This window comes from Microtus oregoni, unplaced genomic scaffold (assembly GCF_018167655.1).
Source record: "Microtus oregoni isolate MIOR12 unplaced genomic scaffold, Mior012 000000F_ref0000247, whole genome shotgun sequence".
NCBI lineage: Eukaryota > Metazoa > Chordata > Mammalia > Rodentia > Cricetidae > Microtus > Microtus oregoni.
In genome coordinates, this window is record NW_024543059.1 from 74,597,373 (window position 1) to 74,609,976 (window position 12,604).

Here is a 12,604-nt window from a genome sequence, read left to right on the forward strand (position 1 = left end):
AGTCAACAGGCTCAAGTCACCATTGTTCAACAAGGCTGACGTGAAGGGCTGGCCGGAGCTGGGTGTTTTGGGGTGCTGAGTATATTCCTGAAGGAGCAATGGTTTGGTCCAAGTGGAGAGTGTGGAGACCACTCGTGGGGAGTCAAACTATTGTTTTCTGTCACGGAGATGTGGAAAGACACTTGACTTACCTGAGGAGGAGGCACACTCGGCTCTGCGCGCTTCCAGGGTTCCCCAGCTTTTACATGGTTCCTTTGCCTTTTCTTTTCCTAACACAGCTCAGTCATAACAAGCCGCTTCTTCCCCTGCACTCCGGGTCCCTAGGGATGTTTTATTAAATCGCACGGAGAGAAAAAGTGTCTGCGCACATTGTATCTCCTCACTTGGCTGCAGGGATTTCCCTTCGATATGGAAAGAGTAATCTTAGACATTCCACTCAAAAACAGACAGGAAAAAAGTAAGATTAGGTTGCAGGAAAATGAGCGGCCGTTGACACATCCTTCGAATAACGAGCTGAAGGTGAGCTGCCCTTGGCGTGACTCACGTCAGTGATCAATTATGATAAATCTGAAATGTCAGCGGGGCTATTCACCTTTGGCTTAAAAGGCGTTGCTTAAGTTTGTCTCCATCCGTCAAGGTACTCAGACATAAACGGCACTCAGCAGGTCCCTCGGACCGTTAGCGGCTCGCACCCCCTAATTGCTCTTTTCCCTGCCCTGCCCGGCCCTGAATATTTTTAGTGAGCGGAATATCTCCTCTCTGGCACCCTGCCCTACCTTCCTGCTTGGCAGAATTGCCCGCATTGGTGTTTGTGAAGAGGCTCCTCCGCTGGTTGGAGAGACACTAAAGGAGAGGGGTGGGGCCAGAAGAGATTTAAAAGCGGGAGGGGAGTTTCTCCGGGTTCCAAAAAGAGAAGCGCGTCCCGTCCCGGGAGGAATCCTATCTGCACATTTCTTTAGACTCATCCCTTGTCCCGGTGGGGCTTGGAACTTTTCACCAATTCTTTTCTTTCTCTCTGAGCCTTTGCCGGACTGTGCCTGTCACTGCGAGAAATAGAGCTCTCAGGCTCTGCAAAATTTGTCCTAAGAGTGTCAGGTATTTCTTATTGCTGTCCAAGATTTAAAAAAAAGTGAGATAAGGAACTCTCTCCTGGAGCATTTCAGGCTGCACCCAGCGACTCTTAAGAGGTGGAGAAGGAGCTGGAAGGCAGCACTAAAACAGCTAAATGAAAGATGCCCTGGGGCCGAAGGCCGACCTGGCTGGAAGTTCTGGGGGTCAGAAGCAAGAACTCTGCCTGCTCTAAGTTGTAGCAACTTAAGTCACTGCCTGTTGACCTTAGAACCACGGAGACCATGCTGCTGTCGCTTACCTTCCTGCCCGTAGTTTTAAAGATTAGCGTTGCCAGCGTCACAGCTCAACAGCACGGGAACTGTCAGCCAGGTCCTCCCGAGAGAAGCGAAACTTTCACTTGTGCAGGTAAGTAAACCAAGAACTGGAGCCCACCCCCTCGGGGACAGTGCCTGAGGCTTCTGTTTAGTCTACCTTGGACGTCTGTGCTTTTTCCCCCTCGGCTGTCTTTGGGTGTGTATGTTTGCGTTAGTTGTGTATTCTGAAGTGTGTGTGCGCGCGTGCCTCCTGGTTCAGTTTGATGCTGCCAATTATAAAATGTGATTCTCCACTGCTCTGCGCATGACTGAATATGCCTCAGTTCAAAACCAGCTGGATATTTCTTATCATGTAAACCGCAGTCCTTATTCTAGGGAGATAGCAACGCCTAGCTGATCAGCTCGGCATTAGAAATCAGGGAAACATATGGTGGCAGTTGGTCTTGTTGGTTTGAAAAGCCTTCTTTAGGATAACTTTGTGGCAGAAAATGCCATACGCCATTTAAAGTTTTGTTTTGCTTAAAAAAAAAAATACAGTCTCAAGTTCAGGAGTTCAGGCTCTCGTCCTCCACCCTCTTGGCCTCTGAAGCTCTGTCACAGTTCCCAGGTTCTTAGTAACAGGTGCACTGTGACTCTGCAAAGTGCTGAGACATGACAGGGAAGAAAGGAGCCAGCCTTTTCTCGGAGAGGACACAGGGAGTTTTCTGATTGCACATTACAGCACCTAACAGTCCAGCTGAAAACATTTTCTCGCTATTTATTCTTTACTTCGAAGGTGAGTGTCTGCTGTGTAGGGAGGGAGCTATTTCATTTATCCCAGTGTCCGCATTGTCCTGGAAATCTTCCCTGTCATCTCTTTTTTTTCATTTGTGTTTTGGAGCCAGTGTCTCTCTGTGTGGCTCAGACTGGCTGGGAACTCACTATGCTTCCCAAGTCTGGGATTACAGGTGTGCACCACCACGTTTGACTTATTTATTATTATCGTCTTGCCCTCTTAAGACAGGCTCTGGCTTTTAAAAACAAAGAGTGGAGCGAAGAAAACATGTTATGTTTTCAGAAAAGAGACCTCTGGAAGATAGATAACAGAGAATTATGGGAATGAAGGAGACCAGAACTGGCCCAAATTGCCAGAGTTCAGCTGCTGCTTCTTTGCTGATCTCCAAAACCTGTATCACTCAGAGAAATCACACAGAAGGAAATCAGGTGTCCCTGCTCACAGACCCAGAAGGTCACCAGGAAGCATTCCCTGCCATTGCAGTGCGGGTCTCTGGGGTTCTGAAGGCGGGAATGGTTGCTAATGACCTCTGCAGCCCCGGGACCTGGGCCGCTTCCACTGTGCATATTCTCAGGAAGTTTTTGCTTAATGAAAGAATTGCTCCTCTTAACTACTGGAGAGACAAGAGACAACTCTTGGCCACAGTTGTGTTGCATGGACTGGAATGTCACTGAGGTAGCTGGAAAGTGACCAAAGTCAGGTGCCTCTACCTGCACACTTAGGGGCAGGGGTAATGGTAGGAGGTGCTTCATGCAGCTAGTAGCTAGAAGAGATGAGCCCATGGGAGGCACTTAAAGCGAGGAAGAAATTGAAGAAGCAGTTCTCGGCGTGGCTCTGGATCTTCTGGGATAGTGTGTGACTCCTATGCCTTGTTCTCCTGCCCACTCCTGCCGGTGGCTCAAGAGTGCTTTGCTGAGATACTTTGCACCAAACTGACAGGATGCCGGGACAGAAACGATGACTCAGGAAGACTGTTGCACACAAGGAGAAATAGATTTTAGAAGCACACAAACTCGATATCATCTTTTTAATAGTTGGGTCATCTTACAAGATCGGATGTCTGTTTCTCGGGATCATTCATTGTTGGGATGGCACGGGGTAACTGGCGAAATACCCCTCACCCAACGGCTGACCCAGTGAATGTCCTCTTGGGTTCCATGACATGACCAAAGTGGTCAGGCCATTCCATGCTCTGGCCTATTTTGAACACTGCAGGGGATTGGCACTGACGCCCTAGAGTGTGGTCCTCTGCTTCTTTGTCCCCCCATTGCTTGCAGGCCACTGTTTTAAACTCTCTGCTTCACCCTGAATCCTAGGTTAGCTGAAAACTAACTAGGTCATACCCCGTCACCCGTACATCCCAGAGGGATAGTGTTTCTTTCCCCTCTGGAAATAGATAATGGTGACATCGCCTATTTTTCCCCCCACTTAAATTCTACTTGCACTTCTTGCCTTTGGCATTGAGACTGTTCACCTACATGGGCAGCCTGACCTAGCAAGAAGAAGGCTTTGTGATCTAGCACGATCCAGGTAAAATGTCTTGAGGCTGCTGCTCACGCGAATGCCGGTCAGTGAAGCCAATAGATAGTACTACGGAACTGGGTTTGCTTTCCGTTCACCAGGATAGAAATCAAATGTTTTCTTGGCTTTTATTTAAGCAAAAGCGGATGAAGACAGCAGCAAAAAACAACAGTGAGCAAGTGGTTTCTGAACTTTTAAATCTCTTTGCCCTGGAGGACAAATGTCAGCTGGACAGGCAATTGTTCCGGCCTGGCATCTAAACCTGTGTTATTTGTTCTTGGTAAATGGCGGTCACGGAAGAAGCTCAGAGAACTGACTTAGAGGCAGTTCACTGGGCAGTCTGCTGTGAGCGGTAGACAGTGACGTCACCGATTTCAGAGCGGGCTGAAGTTGGTTGATTTCCCAGTCAGGTGCAAAGCAGAGCTGTTTTCAGGTCCAGATTTTGTCTGTTCCCAGCCAGCTGCAGAAACGTTTCTTCTGGCGTCTAATCACAGAGAATCTGCAGCAGGCTGTTTGAGCATGCTCTGTCTGTCTTTATACACTCTGGAGACAAGCCACCTTGCTTAGACGTCAGGCCTGCCACGTGTGAAAGGTGTGTCTTGTTTTCTTCACGGTAAAAGAAAACTGGATGTTCCCTCTTCCTGGGATTGTTGTCAGCACTGTGTTAACGTGGCCGCGATCAGTGCTGGCTCTGTCTCAGAGGCACCCACACTGCGCTTCCTTTCAGGGAGCTCAAAGGGTTACAAGAAACTTCCCAGTCTGTGAAGCAGCCTAGGGCTTGCTTTAGCTTTAGTTACTGCTTCCACCCTGAACAATTCTAAAGCTAGAGAATGCGATGGTAAGATTGTTTAATGCTGCATTTTCTGTTATTAGAAACGGGAGCGAAAACAACAGGAACAGCACTTATGGTAGCCTTGGTGACATTCCTTGGGATAAGCCATCTTTGTGGTCCGTTCTCCACACCCCCCACACCCACCCCCGCCGGCCCCGGCCCACAGACTCACACTGCCATCCTGAACGTGCGTACTACTCACGTGACAGAAGCATTACCTGCGCTTAGGTGCACTAAGAACGCAGATTTCTTTGGTAGATGATAGCCGGAACTGAGGTAGCTTTTCACACTGCCAAGTCCCTGTCTTCTCCAGTAGTCCCACTAGACGCATTGGGATAAAGAGATAGTGAGGCCGATGAAGACGAGAGCCATTTTTGCCAGGTGTGGAAGAAGGATTTTTTAAAATAAGGAAACAAAAGGGAACTTTCCCTTTCCTGACAAGCCTCGGGCTCTCTGAAAATGCATTCTCTTATATGTCCGGCTACTAGCTTCCCAGGGCAATTATGGGATGGTGCACGCAAACCTGTTTCCTTTAGTAGGTTTGCTCCTTAGTGGTGTTGTCTTTCAGAGCTTCCTCTCAAGAGCGAAGGGTAGGGGATGATGTGGGATTCTCCTCTGTATGCTGTGAATGTTTTATTACCATTGGTTATTAAAGAAGCTTTGGTCTACGGCAGGGCAGAATATAGCAAGGTGGGAAACCTATGCAGAGATAGAGGAGGAAAGAAGGTGAAATCAGGCAGATGTCAGGTAGCCACCCAAGAAGGAAGTAAGAGGTAGCAAACCCCGAGCCTCATGGTAGAGTATAAGATAATAGAAATGGGTTAATTCAAGATGCAAGAGTTGGTTAATAAGAAGTTTGAGCTAATATGCCAAGGAGTATGTAATCAATATTAAGCCTTAAATGGTTATTTCATAAGTGTCTACAGGAACTAGTGAGTGAGACCGGTGGGTGGAGAGAAACCCGTCTGGGGGACCAGTGGAACAGGGGAGCAATTGCTTTCTCGTAGCCCCACACAAACCAGGCCCTTCTATTCTCATCCCGTTTTGACCCTTCCCAGCTTGGACTTTGGATTTGCAGGTCTATTTTCACTTCTGACCTTGACTTTCTGATTCTCCTAAGCAAGCAGGCCAAGCATGCTCATGCCAGTCAGGGTTTGGGTTTCCCAAATATTTCCTAGGATGCTTCGTGTCCTGGAATTGTGTGAATATGCGGGAATTTCGGACCCAGCTTGCTACTGCGGCAGAGATTTATAATAACCAATGATTTACTTGAAAAGCCTCAATGGTAGACTAGAGCAGACCTTTCATGGGAAAGCACCGATTCCTAGGCTCTCAACAGCCGGCTGTCTCCCTTCTCTGCGCAGGCTCTGTGGGTTGGTGCGTTCATTCCGAAGGTAGCTCTTCCTGCGGGTAGACGGTTGCTAGGATACAGAAAATCAGAAGAGCGCTGGGGCAGCTACATTGATGTTCCATGTGGTACATCAGTTGAGATGTAGTGTGTTTCATCTCCTTCACATATTAGAAGCATCTTCGTGCTGTGTTATTCTAATAAGACACACAGGAGAAGCCGTAGTCAGTTTCCTGGGAAGAGCGAATCTAGGATGTTGTCATTTTTAACATCCTTAACAGCAAAGTGTTTTTATAAATACCTATTCTTACTGTGATCATATTAGCTGTCAACATTTCAAGTAAAATGCTTACTTAAAGTATTTTTCTGTATGTTTTCAGAGCTTTGTGTACAGTCGCGGCCCAGAACTCAGTAGCCAAACTGGGATAGAGAACAATGAAATTAGAGTTGAGGAATAGGCTTGACATCTTGGAATATTTTTCTTCTTCTGTTTTGGAAATATTTTGGTCTGGGTCACGCATGGTTGCATATGCCTTTAATCTCAGTGCTCCAGAGGCAGAGGCAGGTGTATCTCTGTGAGTTCAAGACCAGTTTGGTCTACATAGTAAGACTCTGTCTCAAAAAAAAAAAAAAAAACAGACAAATCTTTTGGTCTAAGGACACTCATGACAAGTATCTAGATATAAAGAAAATCCACATCAAATTTTATATCAAAAAATTTAAAAGATTTTAAGAAATTGATTAATTTCTAGATCTTCGTTGGGATAGTGAACATTAAACGCTACTGGCAGAAGTTGTTTATTTTAGGTTATTTTAAAATCTTTTCTCTAACAGAGATTATTTTTGTTTTGTTGTTGTTGTCCTTCCTTCCCTCCCTCTTTCTTTCTTTCTTTCTTTCTTTCTTTCTCCTTTCCCCACAAGATTAGAGTTTCTCTGTGTAGCCCTGGCTGTCCTGGAACTGGCTCCATAGATCAAGTTGATCTCAAACTCAGAGATCCCCCTGCCTCAGCCTCCTAGTGCTGTTAACAGAGATCTTAATGAAATCACATTCTTTTCACTATTTGAAGATTAAAGAAGCAAATGGAAGGACATATTTCATGCAGTGTAGCGGTTGAGAGTGATGATATTTATCCAGGAATTTAGCCCAAGCTTGAGCTTCTTTCCAAAACTACCTCAAGCACGGAAGCCACTGGTTTTTACAGGGCAGACATTGCAGGCAGCTAGAAATTGAAGAGATGAATGTCAAGGTCACAAGACCTTCAAAGGTCACGCAGCTGACCCCTCCTCCTGCAGGCAGAGGCTGAAGTCCACACGGAGCCAGCAGCAGCTCATGAGGGTCCTCTAATACAGTTCAGGACCCTAGGTTCATGTCCTGCAAAGCCATAACCTACATTGATAAAACATACTGTTCAAAGTCCACCCATGTCATGATTTTATTGGTTCTCCTTGCCAAAAAGTATTCTTACTTCTAATTGGATTAAGAAGAGTTTCTTGGGGGTTGGAGAGATGGCCCAGTGGTTATGAACACTGGCTGTTTCTCCAGAGGACCTGACTTCAATTCCCAGCAATCACATGGCAGCTCACAACCATCTATAATAAGATCTGATGCCCTCTTCTGTCATGCAGGCATACTTGCAAATAGAGACTCAAATACATCAAATACATAAATAAATAAGTCATTTTTAGAAAGTTTCTTGGGGCTTGGCAGATGATGGCTCAGAGGATAAAATGTGTGGTTAAAGCATTTGTGTATACATGTATGGGAGGGAATTATATGCATGTGTGTGTGTGTGTGTTTCTCTGTGGATGGGCACACATGTGACATGGAACTCATGTCAAAGGATATCCTAGGATGTTGGATCTCACCTTCCACCTTGTTTCAGACATGGTCTCTTTGAAGTTCATGGCCATATATGCCAGGCTACCTAGCCTTATTGCCATCTCTCATTTCCCTATAGGAGGACAGGAAATCCAAGTGTACTGCTGCATCTGACTGTGTGGGGTCTGGGGACTTGAACTTAGGTCTTCCTGCTTACTGGCAAGCACTTTACCCACTGCGTTACCTTTCTAGGCCTGAAAAAACTTTTCTAATTCTTTATGTTGATGAATCCATTTGAGTATAGTTATCATGATCTTTAAATTAAGTTGAGCATAATTTATATTGAAAAGCACAGAGGTTATTTTTTTAAAACTATTCACTTAAAATGAAACTTTCCTTATGGCACAGAACATTACAATAGAATCCACTGTTTCTCAAAACTGCATTTTTGGAAGATTTTTTTCCTAGTTATCTTGATTGTGGAACTGGCCAAGAGACAGGCACGTGACTTAATGGAACAGACAGTAAAACCCAGATATGGGTTCACAGAGTCATTTGATCTTTCACCAAGGCACAAAAGCAAGTTTACGGAAAATGAATCTTTTTACTAAATTGTGCAGTGCCATTTAGACATCTAGATGTCCCCCTGCTTGAGTATCTGTAAACAACATGTTGAACCTGGATCCTAAGTGTGCGGTCTACACAAAAGTGGACTCAAAATGCGTTAGAGATCTGAATTCAAGATGCAAAGCTACGAGACCTTTAGAAGGAGACACCTTGGTCCCAGGGTTAAGCAAAGACTTCTGGGAAATGATACTAAGGACAGAATTTATCGAAGAAAAATTGGTGAATTGTACTGTATCAGAATTTAAGATTCAGCTCCGCAGAAGGTGCTGACAAAACAATGGAAGTGAAGTCCTGCTGAAGAAAATGCCTGCAGTTGCAAGGCATCGCAAAAGTGTTTTTATATAGCTCCGTGTATTCTGATAGTAAACATACAGGAACAGCAACGAAGACAGCCAACACTAAAACTGTGCATGCATGTAGGACAACTCAGATAGAACAGCATAGGGAATGGATGCAATCTACTGTATGATAAAACCTCTACAAACACCATGTAGCTGCCATCGAGAAGAAATCTACGTCCTTTTTAAAAATCCAAATGTCCAGAAAATTTTAACATGTTTCTTTATAATTGTTCTAAAGTCGGACTGTTGAAATGTGTTCACGGAAACATTGTGCTTGCATTAATGTTTCACATCTTGTGTTTATATTAAAAATTCACACACAAACAAAAATGGAAAAACTTTCAATACATGATTTCTGTCATCTATTTTTCCAATCACAGTCATATACTTAGGTACCTGTGACTCCAGGGAGAAAATGTGTAGCCTTCAGAACCACTGAAAACAGGAAACACTGAAAACAGGAAGAAGAGGGAAAATTATTATTTTGAGAATGGAATTATTATTATCATTTTGAGAATGGAATTATAATTATTATTATTATTTTGAGAATGGAATATTCCCCTTACTAGTAGAGTCCTTTTTTTAAAGATTTATTTATTTATTATGTATACAGTGTTCTGTCTGCATGTATGCCTGCGGGCCAGAAGAGGGCACCAGATCTCATTACAGGTGGTTGTGAGCCACCATGTGGTTGCTGGGAATTGAACTCAGAACCTCTAGGAAGAGCAGTCAGTGCTCTTAACCTCTGAGCCATCTCTCCAGCCCCCACTAGTGGAGTCTTAAAGCATGTGCTCTGCGTTGCTAGCTGGAAATCTTTTAGCATAATTGTTACAAGTTTGGCATGTATAGCGCACAGGTTGGTATCTTCAAAAAGGCCAAAAGACAGACCTCACTTGCCTCTTGTAAACTACCAATAGCTGCACTCCAGAAGTGCAGATCTGTTTTGAAGTCCTGAGCAATTTCTCACACTAGGCACTGGAAGTCCAGTGGCCTTCTGACAGCGGCTGGTTTCTGGTGCCTCAGTCCCAGGCCTGTAAGAATGGGTTTCTCCACCCCGCCAGTAGAGGGCGCACTCTTAGAGTCTCTTTTGTAGCCATTTGTTTCCTGGGTGCTTTATCGGGTTTGTGGGCAGTCTGCTTTGTTATTACTCATTCTTACTTATCCCCTTCTCCTTCGGCTGCAGCTTGGCAAATGAGATCAAAATGTATTTTTTAAAAAACTTCAATAATAACAATTTAAGAACAGGCAAAAGATTTAGACACTTAACAGAAAAGAAGCAAGGGTGGTCTGTTACCCATGAAAAGATGATCAATGCCATGTCAAAAAAGGAAAATTATGCAGTCAGTCCCCATTCACCTGAATAAAATGAGGACTCCCACTGGGTGGTGGTAGGAGGGTGGGTTTGTAGGACAGAAGTAAGGAAGCGGGAATAAACAGCTGAGCAGCATTGCTTTACGTCGTATTAAGATTTTTGTTTGATTTGGTTTGTTTTTTGAGATGGGGTTTCTCTGTGTAACAGCCCTAGCTATCCTGGAACTAGCTCTGTAGACCAGGCTGACCTCAAACTTACAGAGATCCGCCTGCCTCTGCCTCTGCCTCCTGAATGCTGGGATCAAAGGCGTGTGCCACCACTGCCTGGCTACATTAAGACTTTTTCTTTAAGCTTTAAAATTGTGTGTGTGTGTGTGTGTGTGTGTGTGAGAGAGAGAGAGAGAGAGAGAGAGAGAGAGAGAGAGAGACCTGCACACGTGAGTGCAGTTACTCACAGGCCAGAAACAGAGTCCTCTGGAACTGGCATTGCAGGCAGTTATAAGCCCCTAATTCTGGTGCTGGTAATCAAGTCATTAAAATAACTGCCCTATGTTGAACCATACTTGTACGAATTTAGTCTCTTCGTCTCCTGGGAAAATTCCAGAAAATAAATAAAATACAATTATTTCTTGATTTTTAAAAAATTATTTTATTTTATGTGTAAGTGTTGTGTGCATGTGTATCTGTGCAACACATGTATACGATGTCCACAGAGGCCAGAAGAGGGCACTGGATCCCCAGGACTGAAGTTACAGACAGTCGTGAACTGCCATGTAGGTGCTTGGGATTGAACCCAGTGACACGGGATGTCCTTCTGTGTATATGTTGCTTGTGTTGATTGATGAATAAAGCTGTTTTGGCCAGTGGCTTAGCAGAGTAAAGCCAGGAGGAAAATCTGAACAGAGATAGAGAAATAGAGTAGGCAGAGTCAAGGAGAAGCCATGTAGCTGCCGGAGGAGAAAGACCTTACCAGTAAGCCACAACCACATGGCGATACACCGATTAATAGAAATGAGTTCATTCAAGATGTAAGAGCTAGCTAAAAAATACAACTGAGACATCGACCAAACCGTGCTATAATTCATATAATTTCTGTGTGATGATTCAAGTCTGGGTGGCCGGGAAATGAACCCTCGGTCTCCTCCGGGAGAGCAGTCAGTGCTCTTTACCACTGAGCTGTTTCTCCAGCCCCTGTTTCCTCATTAATCAATTAATTAGCTCAAAGACTGTTTTGAATGCCTGTTAAGTGCAAAGAATCAGACCATAATCTGGGACGAGGGATATTTAAATGGTGAGAATGCCCCCCTTCCAACCTGTAAACTATTTATGGAGCAACACAAACAAATGCAACCTTTTACTGATCACATCAACAGATCAATGCATTAACAATTAGTCTGACGTGTTTGATAAATTGTTATTTCTAGGAAAGGCATGCTATGTGTCCCCGGGAAGACCGTTGGCAATAGATCTGCAGGCCTGTGTCCCATTGTGGTCCACAAGTTCGCGGCTCTAAGCTCAGGCTGCCTTTCCTCTGTGAGACGAGATGTGCCAACATTGTAGTTCTTGAAACAGTGGCACAAATCTACCTAGTAAAGCGTGGGCTGTGCAAACGTACGACAGAAAGTTCCTGACGTGTAGACGGGAATCATTAACCAAGTGTTTTCTCGTGTGTGGTTTCATTCTCCTTTCTCTAAGAATCCCATAGGCCAGAGAAATTCCGTGAGATGTTCTGAGAGCTTGGCCAGCAAGCGTGAGAAGATGGGTGCATGAGTGAGGCTTTTATGCAGCTATGTCCAGAGTGCCTGCTCAGGAGAAAGATTTATTTGGGTCAGAGGCTCAGAGTTTCCCATCTGTGCTTGTTCGCTGTGTGTTTTAGGATCCACTGTGAGGCAGAGCATCATGATAGCGGGAACATAACGACAGGAGCTGTTCTCCTCCTCGCAGCTGGCAGGAAGCAGAAATGGCAACAGAGGAAGAGGCCAGGGCTCCATAACACAATGGTGCAGGCCTACTGTCCCCCTTTCTACGGTCACTGCCCCCTAATAATGAGTTGTCCACTGAGAGTCTAACGCATTGGATCAGCTAGAGGAGGCTGACCTCACTGGCTCAAGAACTGGGCTTGCAGAACTCAGCCAGGAGTATGCTTCACTTACCTCCGATGTATATTTTAACCCAAACAAGATGACAACAAAACTCATCATTACACAAAGCCGCTTGTCTTTCAGTCAGTGCCCTTTCCATGTCTTTGATGGTGTCTTGGGGATTTTATGGCTTCAGTGGTAACCAAGCATGGGCCATTCCTCTCTGTGCAGAGGGCTAGTATTGACATAAAGATATCAGAAACGGCTTTGAGTTCCTTCTCTTAGACATCTATAGAGACATCAATTCAGATTCTCCTGACCTGATACCCCCTTGTTCCTCCTGCATCTCTCTTGTGTTGTATCCACTGAAATGAAGATAACACTTTCTAGTTGAGTTAGAGCCTGCTAACCCATCATGCTCAATCCTTAGGAAAATGAAGTCATTTAATAAATTCCATTACAGTATGAAGGCTTAACGGAATAGAACAAGGACAGCAATAAAGGTCGCAAGAATGTTAGAATTGTCCTCTGATTGTCCCCTTGCCTCAAGAGTTCCATCATTTT

The 12,604-nt window shown here is 44.7% G+C and overlaps 1 protein-coding gene across 1 annotated transcript in view; it reads left to right on the plus strand.

Annotated features, from left to right (window-relative positions):
• Positions 1–1,352: 1,352 nt before the first annotated feature.
• The window catches only part of Egf (epidermal growth factor), a 75,782-nt gene continuing 64,530 nt past the window's right edge, over positions 1,353–12,604 (plus strand). Inside the window, exon 1 of the mRNA XM_041680341.1 lies at positions 1,353–1,476. Coding sequence (XP_041536275.1) covers positions 1,353–1,476 — 124 coding nt within the window. The remainder of the gene's footprint in view (positions 1,477–12,604) is intronic.